Source organism: Rhipicephalus sanguineus, chromosome 5 (genome assembly GCF_013339695.2).
Source record: "Rhipicephalus sanguineus isolate Rsan-2018 chromosome 5, BIME_Rsan_1.4, whole genome shotgun sequence".
NCBI lineage: Eukaryota > Metazoa > Arthropoda > Arachnida > Ixodida > Ixodidae > Rhipicephalus > Rhipicephalus sanguineus.
In genome coordinates, this window is record NC_051180.1 from 79,023,843 (window position 1) to 79,044,327 (window position 20,485).

At 46.5% G+C, this 20,485-nt stretch overlaps 1 protein-coding gene across 1 annotated transcript; it reads left to right on the plus strand.

The window, feature by feature from the left end:
* The first annotated feature begins 524 nt into the window (after nucleotides 1–524).
* On the plus strand, nucleotides 525–20,215 carry LOC119394743 (putative ammonium transporter 2). Its single transcript, XM_049415974.1, has 9 exons — nucleotides 525–648; nucleotides 2,903–3,461; nucleotides 4,369–4,440; nucleotides 4,626–4,685; nucleotides 6,856–6,929; nucleotides 8,336–8,652; nucleotides 11,500–11,794; nucleotides 18,911–18,987; nucleotides 19,997–20,215. The coding sequence occupies exons 1-9, from the start codon at nucleotides 525–527 to the stop codon at nucleotides 20,213–20,215; spliced, it is 1,797 nt and encodes a 598-aa protein (XP_049271931.1).
* The last annotated feature ends 270 nt before the right edge of the window (nucleotides 20,216–20,485 follow it).

The window sequence follows — 20,485 nt, forward strand, 5'->3', positions numbered from 1 at the left end:
GATTCCGTTTTATAGGGGCTGCTTGGTTTTTAATACATCTGCGATTAGAGAGTTCTGTTTAGCCTTTAAGAATACAGCGTGTTGTCTTGATAGTCAGTGGTCTGTCTTTTTGTCGCTGCTATTTGATGATAGCCTCATCGAACTGCCGGTGAGTTCGTCTCAATGGCCTCCACTCGTTCCTAAAGAAAGGTTAAAATAGCTTTGGACAGAGACATTTAATCGATTCTTCGGTTGCACATAATGCGTTCCTTCACGCTACCATTAAAAAGGAACCGATGAACATCATTACCGATTTCAATGTGGGTCCATTCGGACACGGCCAGGAGCCCGCTTTCGCGCAAGCACGAAAGGACAGCGTTAAAAATTCACGGTTCAAGTTTTCGCCGGTCGAATCCAGTCCACAAGCGCCCTGAACTTCGTTTTATGGCTCTTCAACTGGCAGCGAAGGAACGTACTAGTCAAAAGCGAAAAGCACTCCTCTAGGTACTGAAGAACATACTGTCCTTGTTTGAGACGCAGCCAACATGCCCGCCGCACCTGAAGATCACACCACAATCAGTCCGACTGTCGAGCCGGACGAAGAGTTCACGTACGACGATGCGACATGGGTGCTGACAGCTGCCATAGTCATATTCACTATGCAAACCGGTAAGACGTAGTTCATCGACATTAGTCTGAATTCGATTGTGGCATTTTATCGGCAACGATACGAGTGAATCAGTCCATATACGTTACAACATTCATTACATTTAGTCGGCAACAGTATTCACACTTACACGACTCAGTGCTCTCTATGCCTGCTCCTATAATTACCGAGAATCCGGCGGTGGCAGACAACTTAATCAGACATCTTTACACTTTCGTACCACATGCCACTTGAAAAAAGAAAAAAAAAACATTTCCCATCCTATTGTGAGACCGAAATGGTGTGGACATAACTGAGATTTACAACAGTGGGGCACCGTGACAACACAAGCTTGTCGTTGCCGCTTGCGGAGCCCTCACTCACTACGTGCCTGACGTAGTATGACATAGATTGCACCCGCTCGATGGACTAGTGCTAACAGCTGAGCTGGTACTATGCCAATACGCTCTGGCGACGACGTCGTTCTATGGCGAATCGATATGGCATTCATTGCAAATGAGTTCTGCGGAACTATACGTATACATATCTAAGGTAGATGATGCTTGTTGTTAGGCAGAGTGCTCACTCACAGCGCAAAGGCAGAGGGGCTTTATGATGAAAGATGAGGAACAATATTAGGCTTGTTTCTCCTTTCTGCGGAGTGTTGTGAAGGGAAGAACGGGAGCAGATATGACCTGGCGTGAAATCCACGCATCATAATTTTCATACTGTCTTCCGTTTGAAAGTATTGTCTAAACGCGCGCATTACATCACGTATATAAATGCGTCAATATGAAGGACGAGGACACTCCGATAACAATAATATATTTTTTTTTTGGTTTTGACGTGCCAAAACGACGATATGATTATGACACACGACGCAGTGGAGGGCCCCGGAAATTTCGACCATCTGGTGTTCTTTAACGTGCACTGACATCGCACAGTGCCGGGCCTCTAGCATTTTATCTCCATCGAAAATGCGACCGGCGCGGCCAGGATTGAACTCGCGACCTTTGGGTCAGAAATCGAGCACAGTGAGCACTGTACCACCGTGACGGACACGAGAACACTTCGAACGAACGGTTATTATTACTATTTCAACCACAGTAATGCAGCCGCCTGGTCATTGCGTAGGCTGCGATCATCATGAGGAAAACGCGTTTCGCGATCAGCGGAAGCAGCCACCAACACCGACACTTCGCCATTCCCAAGCGGTCGCCGAGTCAGGCAATGAGTAAAGTTCCATCGTATCTCTATTAGGGTTTCAAGTGTCGTGGCTTGCGTGTGCATAAATGCGCTGTATATTCATATACTTCGCTTGGCTTGGCTAAAGTTAATTGTGGCACTATGTATACGCGTTGAATGGAGGACAGTTGACATAGTACCAGCTCGTCAAAACGTTGATCCCACAGAACTAAGCTTATGCTCGCTCACACACACACACACACACACACACACACACACACACACACACACACACACACACACACACACACACACACACACACACACACACACACACACACACACACACACACACACACACACACACACACACACACACACACACACACACACACACACACACACACACACACACACACACACACACACACACACACACACACACAAAGATTTTAGACAATAGCTAAGGGCACTTAGGGAACGTAAAGCTTTGCGAATTCAATTCTTAATTTGACTATTCTGAAATCTAGCGCAGATCTATACCTGCCTTGTAGGATCCATGTGATCACTGTCTGATGAAGTAAGGCTGCCACGCTGCGGCAGTGGACAAAATAAAAAAGGTTATTTGAAGCGCCATAATCATTACTTTCTTGCGAACGGCATTGTTTTCTGTTGTCTTTCGGCACGCGAGCGCAACTGTAACGACACATGTCCTACGCTAGCATGGCGCAATATAAACGGCTTAAACATATTTTAAAAACCCATTTCACTCTATGGGACGCCACTGACACATACCACTCTTGCTTTGCCGACGCAAAGCTCGACAACGCGACACGGTGGTCTAGTGGTTATGGCGCTCGACTGCTGACCGGAAGGTCGCGGGATCGAATCTCGGCCGCAGCGGCCGCATTTCGATAGAGGCGAAATGCTAGAGACCCGTGTACTTAGATTTAGGTTGCACGTTAAAGAACACCAGCTGGTGGAAATTTCCGAAGCCCTCCACTACGGCGTCCCATATCGTGGTTTTGAGACGTTAAACCCCAAGAATTATTATATTACAAAGCTTGACAGCCACAAAACACCGCGGCGCAGGCTTCGGCCTCCTCGAGTCCGGCTGCGTGTCGCAGAAGAACGAGGTCAACATCCTCATGAAGAATGCCGCCGACGTCATCCTGGGCGGCCTCACCTACTGGCTGTTCGGCTTCGGCCTGCAGCACGGTACGGGCAACAGCCCCGACAACGACTTCAGCGCCGTCGGACGGTTCATGGTGGACGCCAAGCCGGACGACATGGGACTAGTCTTTTCCAGCTTCATCTTCCAGCTGTCCTTCTCGACCACCGCCACCACGATCGTGTCTGGGGCGATGGCCGAGCGGGCCAACTACAACGCGTACTGCGTCTTCTCGCTGTTGAACACCATCGTGTACTGCATCCCGGCCGGCTGGGTCTGGGGAGACCACGGCTTCCTGAAGAAGATGGGCGCCATAGACTTCGCCGGTTCCGGCTGCGTCCACCTACTCGGCGGAGCGTCGGCCCTGGTAGCCGCCGTGCTCCTGGGTCCGAGGCGTGGTCGTTTCGGCGATGGCAGCGACGAGAAGGTCCAGCAGATGAGTCGCCCTACTAACGTGCTGCTAGGAACGTTCACGCTTTGGTGAGCACGCGCCATACCTACCTAATGCCAACTTCGACAAATGGCACCGGTGGTGGCGTGGCGGTGGGAAACATTTACTAAACTATTATTGACAAAGAGGTCGTTCGGCAAACCAGTCCCCAGTGGGTCAGCTCCCATACAATACCAGGTGGAGTCCCTAGTCAGGGACCGCCTAGGTCGTGGCCGCTGTCCTGACACGCCGGACCATGGCGTTGGGCCATGAAGTCCTGGCAACCGAGCAGAGTCACCTCACAGTCTTCTCGGGTTCGGTTGGGGTTCGGGGGTAAAGAAGGATTCAGTTGGCATGCCCATACCATGCGTGTCAGCTACCTCCGTCACAGTACTGACAGAGGCCGGAATAGGAAGAGTCAGGATGTTTGAGTACTGCCGGGCATAGTAGCGTACAGACGAAGAATTATCTCGTCCGCCTCCTTGAGCCCTTTGTATGGCGCATGAAATCGGCGGTGGGAGTCCCGATAATGGGTACTTATATCTTTAAAAGTGAGGGGCGTCGGGGCGCAACGGTGATTGGACGAAACGGCGCAACACGGGGCGGCCCTGTGCGCACCGGTGCTATTTGATGAAGACGCCATAAGTCACAGGTCCTTCGTCACGTGTCACAGATTCTCGCCCATTTACCTATTCCGAAGTAGTGAGAGAGCTTCCTTCGAAGCAAAACAAAATAAACAAAATTTAAGAAGTGCTAACGATGGCTCTTTGAATTTCTTCGAGTTATCTTTTTGTCACTACTTCGCACTTTAGGCGTAGCTGCTACGTCTTTTGACGGAACTCTTCGCCATAGAAGTTATTTTCCTGTTGTGGCAGCTTCTTCATTACGAACTCTTAGCTTTAAAAACAATGCGTAATGTGCAATGCGCAGCGCAATGTGCTCGATGCCTGTGCGCAGGTGGGGCTGGCTTGTGTTCAACTGCGGCAGCTCGTTTGGCGTGAGGCACGACAAATGGAAGTACGCATCCAGGTATGTGTTTCTCTGTTTATCAGTTGGCGTAAATTATGGTCTCATTAAAAAAAGGCAAAACAGTTTACGCCTAATTATGAACAAAATGAGGTGCATTGGCTCTCCTATCACTGAAACCTTCGGTCCTCTGTAAAAATGGATATATATATGGTTACGTATTTATCTCGTGTCACCTTATATTTCAGGGCGGCGGTGACAACGATAAACGCTTCTCTGGGCGGAGGCATCGTTGGAGTTTTTTATTCGTACGTATACTGCAGCTTTGTCTTTTTGAGTGTAGTATTATCTGATAATAGGTATTTTGGCCCATATAAACACAATAACATTGCGTATTTTCCATTTCTGGTATACTGTTGTATTTGAGCCATGAGCTTAGCTTATCATACTTGTGATTATTGCTTTCTTTGCACTGCCAGTGTAATTGATTACAACTGTGCTTCTTTTGAAGCCAGCACATCAGCCATCGCGCAGCACATCAGCCCAGAAAGCCACACGAGCCCTCCTGCGGTACTTGAAAGCAACTTCATTGAGCGACCGCCTGTGAAACTCGCCACTGTGTGTGTGATGTGAAACGTGTCTCTCCTTCTCTCTCTCTCTCTTTTACTCCCTTATTCCCCCTCCCCATGTGTAGGGTAGCAAACTGGATGTGTAGTCTGATTTACCTCCCTATCTTTTCTACAATCCTTCTCTCTCTCTCTGTCTTGAAGCCGCTGCTAGTATTGTCCTCTTGATCTTGCTCTTTGCACTTCCTTGGATTTCAAGTAATCCCATTTCTATTTAATTCTTTGTATTGACGACTTCGAACAGTTTCCTAACTAAAAGATAAGCCAGGGCGCCCAAGTTGACCAATGCAGCCAGAACATTTTTATCGTAAGATGTTTATTGGGAATAGGGGCTGTGAAAAGCTTTGAGCGAGGCATTAACACGCTCGACGTTTCGGCACGGTAGCGATAAGATTCGCGATAGCGAGCACAGTGCTTATAAAGTGTCTCAAGGTCACTGGGCTCGTCATAAGCCGTAGAAAAGTTTCATACGCTCTCAATGTTTTTGTGTTTCCTCATGGCTAACTTTTAACTCTTCCCCTCACTCCAGCTTTCCAGCCACACCTACGTGGTTGTAGCACGCCTTAATTATTTATAAGCCCTTGAGTACACCGGTGTTCTAATCGCGTGTGGTTTTCTTGCTTGCGCTAGGAATCCCATCTTTCACAAAGAAAAAAAACTGAGACTGTCTGAACAGTACCTGTTGAAATCCTCCTTTTAACCCCACACTCAACTACACTCTAAAGCCTATCTTTTGCCAGATGCTAAAGGCTACAGAGTTTGCGTCCAGTAAGTTCTTGTAGACTGCTATATATATTAGGGAAAAAGTGCGGGCAGTTTGCACTATGTCGCGCAAAGCTTTGCACATCGATGCACGGGCCCGTCGCCACTCGAACTTCCCGTCGACCGACACGTCCAGCTTCGAGATGCGCGGCTTCCTCCTAGGGAGTGCGCAGTCAGGCTGATGTCTCCGTTGGTGGGCGTGGCTTAGCTACTGCGCATGCGCGGCATGGCCAGGTGGTGCGGTATCTGGTCGCTAGACGGCGCGATGCTTGCTTCCTCTTTCTTTCTGTCTTTTTTTCTCTCTCTTTACTTCTTTCTCTCTCTTTTGTTGATGCTCTCTCTGTCTCTTTCTTTTTCTTTCTGCATTTCTTTTTCCCTGTTTCTCTTTCCCATTCTTTCTGTGCTACGCTTTACTCTCCCCTCCTCCTCACCATCATATCTCTCATCCTAACGCTCACTTCCCTTTTTCGCCCCCTTGCTACACTAAACTATGTAAGGTTATGTCAAGCTCTGCTAGCGTGCCTGGATAGCCAAATGGTTAGGACGCTCGCCTTCGAATCGAGGGTGCGCGGGTTCGAATCCCGCATAGTGAAGACTTTTTTTTTCGGAAAGAATTCTTTTCTTTCTTTTCCTTTATATCTTTCTTTCCGTCTTTCTATTTGTTTCTCTCTTTCTTTCTCTCTCTCTCTATACTCGTTCTCAGGGTTATTACAGGCCACGCCGTAGCGGTGAGTAGTGGGATATGCCCAAATTCTGTGGCACGTACCCGTTCATGGTGATGATAGTTTTCCAGCACGGCCACACATTTTACGCCGAACTAGAACAGCTTCGCAGTGAAAAATGTATGTTAACCTCTTATAAAGTTCAAGGTGAATCTCTTACAACGCACTAAGGTGAAGAGAAGTGTCTTTAGCGCTTCGTTGGGTCCGGTGACAGCTTAGTTCATGTAAAGACGACGCTCGAAGCTTTTTGACGCTGTTGTTGCACAAGCAACATCAGGTAAAGAGACTTAATTGAGGAGCTACTAGAAAGCTCTCTGGTTATAAAGGTTACCTTGTTTTATTCTGAAGAATCTTGGGGGTGGTTTCAGTTACTTCATGACACGCAAGTTTCTAGTCGACGATATCGTGAACGCCATCTTGACAGCCCTCGTCGCCGTCACAGGTGAGAATTGTGTTTCATCATGTTGTGTGCATGAACGAGTACAGAAAATGACTTCTCTACAGATTTACGAATTTACTTTGTGTCCAAACAAATAAAGGAACGATATAATTTTTTGTTACGCTTGCTCTGCGAGCGAGCGTAACAAAAATCTGCAACTTACTTTCACTTATGATTGACGTATTTCAGAGCGTTCTTCACCGCAGTAACTTAGTTCTATGAATGAACATCTAAATGCCAAGAAAGTGAAAGTGCGTGTATGCATAGGAAATACAAACGAAGGCCGTCTGTCTTCCTTTGTATTTTGATCGTCTTAATCGAAATTCAAGGAACAAATGGTGCGAAACATCGACGAGTAGCTCAACACGAAATTATGGAAAATAAATCAGTTATTAAGTTTGATGCTTTCTTTGCTGACAATGACATAGTTTTTGTTAAATGGCAGTGGTATAAGCATGCGAAATTTCCGGAAAGGTAACCTATAGGCTATAGGTCTAAGCAAGTCTGTTTCTCGGCGCTTGCTAATGAATGAACAGGAACACTCTTCAGTACCCGCCGTGGCAGCCCAGCAGACCTTGTTTCCTGTATTCCGGACAGATGCAAGCTCTGAACTTGTCGAAGCGGTCATGTGTGTTTAGGGAAATTGGAACCGATTAAGAGCATTACGCACTCAACTGTAAAAGAGCGAAAGGCTGTCCCACCCATCCAGCGATCGAAATCAATTACTAGGCGAGCTATATGTTTAGAAAAACTTGTGTTTAGAATGAATGAAACGATTCAGAGCACTACGAAGTACTCTATACTATGGGGGAGCTGAATGCAGCTCTCCCTCGCTCTAAGAAAAAAAAAAAGTATTTTGACTCCTTTCGGGGAGTCTTGACTTGCCACGTATATGACTCTCTTTAAAGAGACACGTCAACTCTCTTTGGAGATCATTGTACTCTCTTCGGAGAGCCGCGTGACCCACAAGAGAGTTAACGTGTCCCCCTAAAAAGAGTCATATACGTGGCAAGTCAAGACTCTCCGAAAGGAGTCAAAATATTCTTTTTTTTTTTCTTCGAGTGCTCGTGGAACGACTACATACACATTATCCAAGAATGATTTCTCCAGATTCCGCGGGGACGGTGACTGCAGCCACAGAGTTGCGTTTTAACCGAACCACTCAGCGGACGTGGCACCAAAACGTGGCACCAAGACGTCCATATGCTGTCTTCTGCTTCTCTTCTTTCCTTGTTCTCAGTTCGGGCCACAAATTCTTTCGTTAAGCTGTGGGTAGCAAACCGGATGCTACAATTCTGGTTAACCTCCCTGCCTTTCTCTCGTTTTATTATCTCTCTCTCTCTGTGCTACAACTCGCCCAACGTTATGCTCTGCTAAAGCGATGACCGCATTTCGCATGCGATATGCAGCTGGGTCGGGTTTCTACTCTGCCTACGAGAGCCTCGTGGTGGGCGTGACTGGCGCTCTGTTCGCCTGTTGGGTGCCGGCAGCCCTGGAACGACTACGCATCGACGACCCCGTAGGAGCGGTTGCCGTGCACGGCGTGGGCGGCGTCTGGGGCCTGCTAGCCGTCGGCTTGTTCGCAGACGCCGACTCACTGCTACGCTTGACGTCTGGCCGCAGCGGCCTCTTCAAAGGTGGCGGTGCCTACCTTCTCGGAGTGCAGGCGCTCGCGGCGCTCTGCATCGGAGCTTGGAGCGTGCTGACCTCTTACGTTTTGCTAAAGGTGCCCCCACTGCACTAATGCACACGCTTCGCACAAAACCGCATGGTTGCAAAGATGGCATCTATAACACTGTGGAAGGCATGTACACCGCGGTGGCACAGTGGTTACGGTGCTCAGCTGCCGGCCTGCAGGTCGCAGTTCGATCCCGGCCGCTGAGGTCGCATTTAGGTGGAGGCTAAACTCTAGAGGCTCGCGTACTGTGCAATATCAGTGCACGTTAAAGAAGCCCAGGTGATCGAAATTTCCGGAGCCCTCCACTACGGCGTGCCTCAAAATCATATCGTGGTTTTGGCTTTGGCACATAAAACCTCTCATATTATATCATTAACATCGTGAAAGGCGCGGAAAAAAACTCTTGGAGCGAGCTTGGACCCATTGTGTAGTAATATCAGCGCACCAATACAACTGCTTTGCGACTGCGTTCGCCAATGTTCGGCCACGAAGAGTCTGGCGTGACTTGCAACTCGTGAGAGCGCACCGCAAGCCGTTTCGATGTCTTCGATATACTCTGAGTTTGTTGCCTGAATATTCTGAATTAGGTAGGTGAAACTTAATAATAATTGTTGGAGTTTAACGTCCCAAAACCACCATCTAATTATGAGAGACGCCGTAGTGGAGGGCTCCAGCAGTTCCTACCACCTGGGGTTCTTTAACGTGCACCTAAACCTAAGTACACGGGCCTCAAGCATTTTCGCCTCCATCGAAAATGCGGCCGCCGCGGCAGGTGAAACTTAAGCGCATAAGTTATATTGTAACATCTTGTTTTTGTATTGAAATAGAAAATAAATGAAGGAACGGCGACACCTTTCCACATAGTTGTTAGGACAAAAAATAGGCAACAATATATATATATATATATATATATATATATATATATATATATATATATATATATATATATATATATATATATATATATATATATATATATATATATATATATATACATGCAGACTTAGAAGTTCACAAACTCTCGTTTCAACAGAGCACACACACCGTCGCGGTGCAGTCTTTCAATATAGTCCGCTCAGTAATCATCGTAAATATTGTAACATCTTCATGCATTTGATGTTCAACAAATTATTTGTTCGCCAGATATTTACTAACTCGTTACGCCACTTGTATTCTGAATCGAAGATTTGTTTCTGTACGAATATCATGGTACCCCTCATGGCCAGAAGTGACAGTGAACAAGTTAATGTAATTTTGGAACCGTGTATTGACGTTACGGCGTTAAATATAAATTTCATTAGCGCATGTAGTACAGTACTGGCGAAGTGAAACGCGATAATTTAGGGCTAAGTAATGCTCTTACTTTCGTTTCCAGCTTCTACAGTTCGCGTCATATCCGCGAAATTTTCACTCGAACCCTTACAACAGAGCCAACATTACCTATAGCGGCCGAATTTGCAGCGACATGACGCGGTTATCACGAGCACTTGCTTATGGCAGTCGTTTTACTAAAAAAAAACTACAAAGCAATGCCTGTTCTACCCCGAGTGCGAACTGCGGAGCATTGTCGCTTGTGTTTACCCTGCGTTTATCTCGCGTTTACCTGCTCCTTTCTGTTCTTTTCGTGTGATTAAGCGATATCCTGTATCGTTCTGTGTTATTTTTTTCTGATTATGTGATTTGTTTTACGATGATCTATTTTCTGATCTACGATCTCCTTTCTAATAATAATAATAATAATAATAATAATATCTAGGGTTTAACGTCCCAAAACCACGATATGATTTGAGAGACGCCGTAGTGGAGGGCTCCGGAAATTTCGACCACCTGGGGTTCTTTAACCTGCACCTAAATCTAGGTACACGGGCCTCAAACATTTTCGCCTCCACCGAAAATGCAGCCGCCGCGGCCGGGATTCGATCCCGCGACCTTTGGGTCAGCAGTCGAGCGCCATAACCACAAGACGGATCTCCTTTCTACTGCTTTTCTGCTGTTTGCCGCTCCGAGCGCGGTGCGTCTAACTCCCGGTGCTGGCGTTTCGCCACCGCTTCTCTCCTCCGTAGATCTGCGTCTAACTCCCGACGCTTGCGTTTCGCTGTCCCTTCGCTTGCTCGGACAGAGGAATCAGCCCTTCGGCGACGCTGGCGTTCACGAGCAAGCAAGCGCTTACGTTCCAAATGCTCGGCTTATGTGTATCAAGCGTGACTCCAAGGCGAGACATGAGACGACGACAGGGCGGTATCTTACTCCGCAGTTAAAACGATGTCGCGTTTCAATCCGTGAGCATCAGGGGCGTAGCCAGGGCATAGAGTTTCCCACAATACTTACTAGAGGGAACTCTGGCGCTAGTGTCTACGGGAGCTGCGACGCATGGCGCTACAGCCAGCATGGGAATGATGGCTAGTACACGAATTTGTCTAAACTTCGTTCTTTCGGCTCCGTTTGGCTCCGCGTCGCCTGCATCCGCTTTGTCGCAAAACGAAGTTCGGCAAAAGTCAGCAGTTACACGTCACCACTTTAACTTTTTTAGGCTCACCAATTCAAATATGGTCACGAAGTTCACAATGGTCTATTCTTTTATCCGAAACACAGCAATAAACAAAGACACAAGTGCGTTCGAAGCCGTAAGCACGAAGATTAGGCAAATTCGTGTAATACCCATCATTCCCATGGTGGCTGAACGATCGCAGCGCCAGTCCCCTCTAGTTAATTTTAGGAAACTCTATGAGCCAGGAAGTGGGGAGGGGGAGGGGGAGGGTTGGGGGTTCAACCCCCTTGTACACGCACACATCCAAACGAACGCACGAAAATATTTCTGGCTACGCTTCTGGTGAGCATCTAGTTTCAAGCACTTAGATGCTTACAATACGCCGTTATTCGTGTGCTTCGCACCAGGGCATCAGTTACGTGATTCCCATCCGGATGACCGAGCTGGAAGAAGTGCTGGGCGCGGACCTGATGGAGCACAACCTCAGCTACCCGGACTACGACTACGACGCGGTGCTGGCTCACTTCCACAGTCGGGGCGTCGACGTCAGTCACGTGCCTCCGATCTCACATCGCGGAGACTGGGACCGGCGCATCTTCGACGAGTACCTACTGGGCAAACGGGGCCGTCATGCTTCGAGAGCAGATGGCAGGCTGGCGGCCTACGTCACGAACTACGTCAGGGAAATGCCCCGGAAGTTTGGTACGCGCACGTGTACCGTTATTTAATGAAATTCTGGCCTTACAGAATGTTGTTAACTGTGAATTCGAATAAACAGTTGTGACGGCAGGCAACGCGCCGCTGTATCGATTCTTTTTTTGACTTTGTGCCGTTCGAAAAGAAGTTATCACGAAAGAAAGAAACTTTGCCAGTAGTTTATCCATCACGTCTGCATAATCACCTGCGAGGGTCCTCATTGAATTCAGCCGCACTTGCGGAGCCAATTGCTAGCTACCACTAAACGATTAGGTATCTCCGTTTTGAATATTTTGCGACATTGGCACAACGCACAAAAGCGTGCGTGTGCTCAACCAAGTCGATAAGCATCGCAGTCGTCGATTTTTAAATGCGAAGCATTTCTTAGCGAACTTCTGCGACTTTGAGCGTATCTATCTATCTATCTATCTATCTATCTATCTATCTATCTATCTATCTATCTATCTATCTATCTATCTATCTATCTATCTATCTATCTATCTATCTATCTATCTATCTATCTATCTATCTATCTATCTATCTATCTATCTATCTATCTATCTATCTATCTATCTATCTAGCCGCCTACGACTTTGTGCTCTCCTGGCCGTTTCGTTAATCGAATGTATACCAAAATTGGTGTGTCATAACATGACCTTATTACGAATATAAATGACAGGTCATATCATGAAAATTATGACACGCATGTCATGAACAGCATGATTTACATTCCACGGCCTTAGGCTCTTGCGGCCGTTCCGTTAATTTCATATACACCATAAAATTGGTACGACGTGAAAAGAATTCATGACGAACATAATGACAGGCCCTAACATGCAAATCATGACGCGCATGTCATGGGCAGCATGATTTACATGACATGGTCTCTGGGCGCTCGCGGCCGTTTAAATGAAGGGATATATACGAAAACTGGTATGACGAGACATTTCTGTATGACGAACATAACTGACACGTGGTAACATGAAAATCATGACATGCATGTCATGTACGAGATGATTTACATGCCACGCTCATGGCGCACTCTCGGTCGTTTCGCTAGATTGATATACACCAAAATTGGTATTGTGCGATGTGACTGTATGAAGAACATGAATAACAGGTGGCAGCATGAAAATCATGACATCCATGACATGTGTGTCATGATTTACATGCCATGCTCATGGTGCATTCGCGGCCGTTTCGCTTGCATGATATACACCAAAATTGGTGTTGCGCGACACGAGCGTATGACGAACGTAAGTGAGATGTGGTAACATAAAAATCATGACATGCAAGTCATGTACGACCTGATTTACATGCCACGCTCATGGTGCGCTAGCGGCCGTTTCAGTAGATTGATATACACCAAAATTGGTATTGTGCGAAGTGAATGTATGAAGAACATCTATACCAGTTGGTAAGATGAAAACCATGACATGTATGTCATGTATGTCATGATTTACATGCCACGCTCATGATGCATTCGCGGCCGCTTCGCTAGCTTGATGTACACCAAAATTGGTATTGCGCGCAGCGACTGTATGACGAACGTAAATGAGGCGTGGTAACATGAAAATCATGACATGCATGACATGTACGACATGATTTACATGCCATGCTCATGGCGCACTCATGGCCGTTTCGCTAGCTTGATTTACACCAACATTGCTATTGCGCGACGCGACTGCATGACGAACGTAAATGAGAGGTGGTAACATGGAAATCATGACATGCAGGTCATGTGCGACATGATTTGCAAGCCACACTCATGATACATTCGCGGCCGCTTTCCTAGCTTGATATATACCAAAATTGGTATTACGCGACGGGACTGTATGACGAACATGAATAGCAGGTGGTAACATGAAAACAATGACATGCCTGTCACGTATGTCATGATTTACATGCCACGCTCATGGTGCATTCGCGGCCATTTCGCTAGCTTGATATACACCAAAATTGGTATTGCGCGAAGCGACTGTATGACGAACGTAAATGAAAGGTGTTAACATGAAAATCATGACATGCATGACATGTACGCCATGATTTATATGCCATGCTCATGGCGCACTCGTGGCCGTTTCGCTAGATTGATATACACCAAAATTGGTATTGCGGGATTTGACTGTATGAAGAGCATGAATAACAGGTGGTAACATTAAAACCATGACATGCATGTCATGTATGTAATGATTTGCATGCCACGCTCATGGTGCATTCGCAGCCGTTTTGCTAGCACCAAAACTGGTACTGCGCGATGTGACTATGATGAACAATAGTGACGGGTGGTAACATGAAAAACCATGATATGCATGTCATGTATGGCATGATTTACATGCTATGTCATGGTGCACTCGCGGCCATTTCGCTCGCGTTTCATTGGCATGGTGTATACTAGATTGTGCATGCATGCGTGTATGGCAAACGTGCGGTATATGGTGGACTAAGTGCCATGGCATGAATGATTTCATTTGGCTCAAAGACAAACAAGGCGATGTATGCAGCTCTTTGCTGGCTGCTTCGCATTACCTCGATTCCCACAGTGCGTGGGATCTGCCGAATTTTTTTTAAAGGCATAACATTATCCATTCTTTCAGGATAAGGTACATACACGACGTATACACACAAAGAAAAAAAAACTTGGAGAGCGCTTGAGCTTCGCCTTCAAGTGTAGAGCGCGATCGCGTAATCGGGCCGCGTGCGCGTCGCCTTCTCGATTGCTAGCTTGGTTCTCGGTGCATTCCTCAACCGTGCCTTAAGAAAACGAATGACTGTGTGCGTAACATTGGCCATTTCAAACTACCCTAGAATGCCTACTGCAAGTACAGTTAAGTGCCCACTACGCTTCCTTTTGCGAATCGGCGGAGGGCCCACTGCGTCCGTAAGGCAACACGCGAATCTGCGCAGCTGCTCACTTTGTCGATACTTTTGCTGCTGATGATGATTAAATATGTCTGAGCACTCCGTAATGGGTGGACATTCAAAACACCCACTCGTTGCGCAATTCTCATGTTTTGACGCCTGGCGCCATTCTACGCCACTGCCACGCAATACCCACTACATGACATTCATATAGTGTTTTTTTTTTTTTCAAAGCAGTTTCAAGCAATGGCGTGGATCTGTGGTAGAACACCTGCTCCCCAAGAAGAAGGCCTGGATTCGATTCTAACTCGAACCGACGATTTTTGTTATTTATTTTATTTGCATCTTTCTCGATTTTTCGGTCACGGACAACGCCGACACCGACGCCGACACCAGAATGTCCGTGAAACGAGCTCTTTAACGCTATCGCGTTAAAATATACTGCGCAAATTTCTATGTTTTTCATGTCGCCGGCATATATACATACTTTAGTTTTTTGCGTGCCACGCTCCCTTCGCCGCAATTTACACCGGAAAAGAGTCGAAGACAGTTGCGCGTTGCTTTATGGTAAACTACACCGTTTCGACATTTCGCGCTTCTGAGAACATTTTAGTTCCTATCTGCCATTGTGATTCAGTGGTTATTGGGGCCGCTGCTTTGGGTTAAAGATAAATCGAGCTAAGCTACTTACTGGCCACCAGGAAAATAAAAAAATAAATAAATAAACTCGAGACCTTTCCACTCGGTGAAGGTAGGTGACCATTCCCATGGAAGATGAATGCAAATGTGCTCGTATACCTCTGGACGCTACTTAAGTGAACGTGGTCGAAATTATTTATGAGACGAACAGCAGCTGTCCCTCGTAGTTCGTGTGTTGCTTCGGGCCGCTAAACTTAATACAATATTTAATGTTTCTCCAAGTCTTCTCTCTATGTCATTATAAATAACTTAATCCCAACTAAGTCACTTAAACCTAATCTTATTTCTTTTTGAAAACAATAATGAGATAGCTGCCTCTATGAAAAACCTTCTCAAAGATTCAAAACGGCTTACTCACATATAGTCACACAGTGTTTGCCGCGGAGTAAGCATGGGGCTTAAATGGCCAGCGGAATGAAGTTGAGTGGGTAAAAGATAAATCGAGTTAAGCTATTTCCTGGCTACCAGAAAAAAAACAAAACAGAGAGACTCTTAGCCTCATAGCACGCTCGACATGCCTTAGTGAACATGTGTCATGCATTGGACAATAATATTTACGTTATATAACACAGTTACATATTCGCCCGTCCTCGTGTCACCTTCCTTCGTCCTGTGTTTGCGCTGTTTTTTCAACTTTTGATGTTATCATTATAGGAGAAGCTTATGAACGAGATTAGGTTAACCGTTTGCCGGCCATGGAATTCGAGTAGTGCCACGAAGACCGGCTAGCAAGATGAATTAGAGAAAATGAAGGGCTAGATTTTTTAAAAGCGAACCTGTGCAGTCGAGAGGCAATGGAAATGAGGAAACCACAGCGTAAACAAAGCTTATTTATTTGAAAGCTAAAGTGTAGGATTAGTGCTAAGCGAAATGAAATTCGAAGAAAATATACCTTGCCAACGCGGTGAAGTCGACATACAGCGACATTCGCATGATGAATGTGATTCCTTTCCAATTCAGTCGAGGCGTATAGTTGCCCTCCCGTCAGTCTCCTTGGGTGTTCTGTGATGTGAAATTTAGACATTGGAGCGCGAGTATTAGCCGGCGCCGCTATAGCTGCCCTGGCAGCGTATGTAGAGCGCAACCCTCTAAATTGAAGGCGTCACGTTGTATGCAAACGTAAGAGTAGGTCACGAACCAATAGATCTTTTCTATTTCTCTGGTTTTAGGTTTTTTTTTTTTGGTCTTGGGAAGAGGAGAAGCCGGCGGCAGTAAAGCGCCGATATCTCCTATAAACGATAGCAACATTGATTCCGGAAGGATCCATGTATCCTACCTGAAAGTCAGCTATAACGTAGCCAAAAACTTTTTCGGGGGTGGGGTGGGGATTCAACCACACTTTGTGTACGCTCGTGCGTGCGTGTGTTTGCTCGTGTACATATGCACTTCCAAAACTGAAAAAAAAAATTCAAGGGGGAAGGTTGTAATCCCCAACCCCCCCCCCCCCCCCCGCCTGGCTACTACGCCAGTGCTGAGAGTGTCAAGCATGCCAGTGTAAGGCAGACACGTGTTGTGTGAGCTGTGTGTACACAGGCGTATGGAGGGTTCTCCATTAGAGGGCTTAGGGGGGTCGGAAGTTCCTCTCAAGTGCCTCTCGCCGCTCTTCCCTACCCCCTCTATCGGATGCCCTTACGATCAGAACGCAATGCAAAGACTAGGTATCAGGAGTACATATGTAGCGTTTCATAGGAGTACATATGTAGTGTTTATTACTTCGTTATAAAATTAGATAGCCAGCACTACAACTACAGTTGACGTTGCACCGACATTACGCCTGCATAGGGTGTTTTTCCAAAGCGCTTTCTAGACCTGGCGTGGCTCTGTGGTCGAATAACTGGCTTCCACGTAGAATGCTTGGGTTCGATTCCTGCTGGGATCCTAATATTTAATCTTTGCATTCGTCGGGTCAACGCTGCCGGTGTCGGTTTGTCTTAACGCTCTCGAATTTAATTACCAATGTGTGTTCTCGCTGTTCCTGGGCAGATATAAACTGTCAGTCACCTGTGGCGCATACCCGTACACCGCGGTCCGTGGTAAACGGGTATGTGCCACGCGTGTTCGCAGGAAAGGGTCTGACGATGTACTCGATAGGATTTTCACGTTACTCATGTCATGACCAGACAATCATATTCGTTAAATCCTCTTACACTCCCACGCCAACTTTGCCCACACTAAGTTAAGGAGGCGATCACGAGAGCCCCCAGACGTAGATAGATAGATAGATAGATAGATAGATAGATAGATAGATAGATAGATAGATAGATAGATAGATAGATAGATAGATAGATAGATAGATAGATAGATAGATAGATAGATAGATAGATAGATAGATAGATAGATAGATAGATAGATAGATAGATAGATAGATAGATAGATAGATAGATAGATAGATAGATAGATAGATAGATAGATAGATAGATAGATAGATAGATAGATAGATAGATAGATAGATAGATACGCACAAAGTGCCCAAGGTTCGCTAAGAAATGCTTCGCATTTAATAAGAAAAATGCGAACAAAAGGTAGGAGACAAATGGAGCGTTGTGACCGTGGCATATTGAATATAGCGTTCAAATCTACTGACGGTTTATTTTCAAGCTCTATTGTTTTGTAACTGGATCTAACAAGCCGCAGTGTACCGAGTCTCGTTTTGTTCAACGTATTTCTCGACGTCCAGTCTTGGAGCCGTAAATTACTCGTATCGCGTCGCAGCCGAGGACAGGCTCTGCGCTGTCCCCCGTCTCGACGGTCTAAACGCACACCGACAATTGTGGCCTCGTGAACCAGGTTGCACACGTGTCGAGAAGCAGTCCCGACACGCATACAACGCGACGCGAAAACACGGCGATTAGGAGAACAAGTCGACTCTGACGCGTCGCATCGGCAGGCACGGTCACGACAACCGGCGCCATCGGCGTCGCCGCCAATTTATATCGTTCTGCCACTTTCTCGGCATCATGTGGACGCGCGACGCTCCAACGATTTCAGAGTGCCTCGTGGAACGGCCCACTATGCCATACCTGAATGGCTGCACCGACACCTGTCCACGTCAAAGAGAAATCAAAAACAAAAAAGCAGGAAAGGAAACACTTGGTTTAGGCTTCTGTTTCGTTGTTTTTTATTTCCATTTTTTTTCTTTACAGATCTGTCAATTCTTTTTGTCCTTGTTTTTGAGGACGGGCGGTAGAACGTGAAGGTGTTACCGGCGCGATTTTCCTACTAACTCCTTGGTTTTGCTTATTTCGTGGGCCTAAAGCCGTGAAGTGACATTGTGGCAGCGGTGTAGGCTTGCCTTGTAAATGCAGACGCTTGTATAGCTGGCGGCTGCATTCACGGTTCCTTGAACACGACGCTTTATAGTTTCAACTGACAATGGTCGTATTAACATTGTTTTGTTTTTGTTTTCACCTTCGTTTCGTGCGATGTCGAATACGGCATGAACGCATTTGCTTCTTTTGGACGAACTACTTTCTTTTTCGTGCTCGGAATCCAACTCAAAGTCACGTGGGGTGCCCACGTGATCCTGGGGGCGTTTTCTGCTAGTATATATACCCGAAACAGAGACTCCGGTCAGCATCGGTCTCTTCGTCTCCGACAAGCGACACCTCGAGGCGGAACAAGAAGAAAAGGGAAAGATGGTGAGCCAGTTATGAAATTAAAACCCTAGATTGCGGTAATTAGACTCTCTTAGCGCCAAGGCAAATAATTCGTCACCACGTAGCTTGTTGCCTACGTGTCTAATCCCTTCTTAATAATGCGAGGCTTTATTTTAATACTCCTCAGTTTGACGTATCAGACTACTTCAGTGCCTTCGTTTCGAATAGCATTCAGTACTTAATGTACCTAGAAGACTACATTCTTCATCGCTGGATACATAAAAGAGATCGCTCCTGATGCAGTTAGATTGAAGTACAATAAAAGGACATCTTGAATACCGCATCACAGTCGTTTCTCAAATAGAAATTCACACTACGGCTTTGTGATAGAACTAGACGTAGCGCAGACGGATCGGAAGTCAACTTGACTAGGAAAGCCTGGTCGCTATGGCGATAAAGTTCTTTCTCTTTCGCCTTTCAGTGACGACACGTGTGCTGTCTCGAAGGCTTCTATTTACCTTAGTTAGCATGCCGATATTTATTGAGAAAGGCTTTAGTAGTTCTTTTAAAGCCAACGCATCAAGCTTGGAACACATTCGCTTCTTATCTGTATGGCAGGCACTACTAGTATCCGAAGATGCTGAGTTTTCTTTAGCATTTCGAAGTATTACCTCAAAGCTTACCGAGACAACACTGAGCCATGGGATGATAGTGGGGATGGCAAATGACCTCGCCTCCTTTGAAATGAAGCGCTGTTATGTGTCCCTAAACAAGCAAAATAATTAGGTATTTATGTTGCCGTGGCATCACTATATTCGTGCTGTCTCTATTAAGTGTGTGAATGCATCGGTCGCGTTTTGGGCGCGAAATGTTTAAATGCGGGAAATAGAAAGCGTCTTGATGCCTGGAGAGGTTAGCAGTGGTAGGTCGGGTATTCTGCTTTATGAGAGATGGTAAGAGACGAGCGAAAGGGCGCGAGCTAACACAGTAGCTTGGATAAAATAGTCTGTGCCAGTGAGTGGTATTCGATCACTACGTGTATTTTCGGCAGCGTTTCATTGCCTACATCGCTGTTCTCGTGCTCACGGCTGCTGTCGCCCTCGCCGGCTATCATGGTCATGGCTACGGAGGCTACGGCGGTCACGGTGGGTATGGAGGCCACGGCGGAGGATACGGGGGCCACGGAGGGGGCTACGGAGGCTACGGAGGCCATGGAGGAGGTTACGGAGGCCACGGGCACGGAGGATACGGCGGCTACGGAAGGCGGTGATCGACGCCCACAAAAGTCCATTGTTAGACCGGGCCCCATGAGTGCAATGTTACAATAAACCACGACCTGCGCAGCAGGTGACAAGAACGTCTGACTCTGAGTCTGAGCAGTGAATTATCTAAATGGCATGAACTTCAACGCATTCATTGTGTATGTCTGTTCTAATACCAACACTTCGGCTTTCTTACATGCAGGAAGCAGCGCTATAACTTATAAGAAGGGACGAAACGAAATAACACTGACCGCCGCGCAGTAGCTTGTGTTCTTTCG

Excerpts from the sequence above, each read along its gene's own strand:
- LOC119394743 (XM_049415974.1), top strand. The coding sequence starts at position 525 with ATGCCCGCCGCACCTGAAGATCACACCACAATCAGTCCGACTGTCGAG. Across the intron at positions 4,441-4,625 it reads AAATGGAAGTACGCATCCAG|GGCGGCGGTGACAACGATAA; the intron begins GTATGTGTTTCT and ends CTTATATTTCAG. Across the intron at positions 8,653-11,499 it reads CCTCTTACGTTTTGCTAAAG|GGCATCAGTTACGTGATTCC; the intron begins GTGCCCCCACTG and ends GCTTCGCACCAG.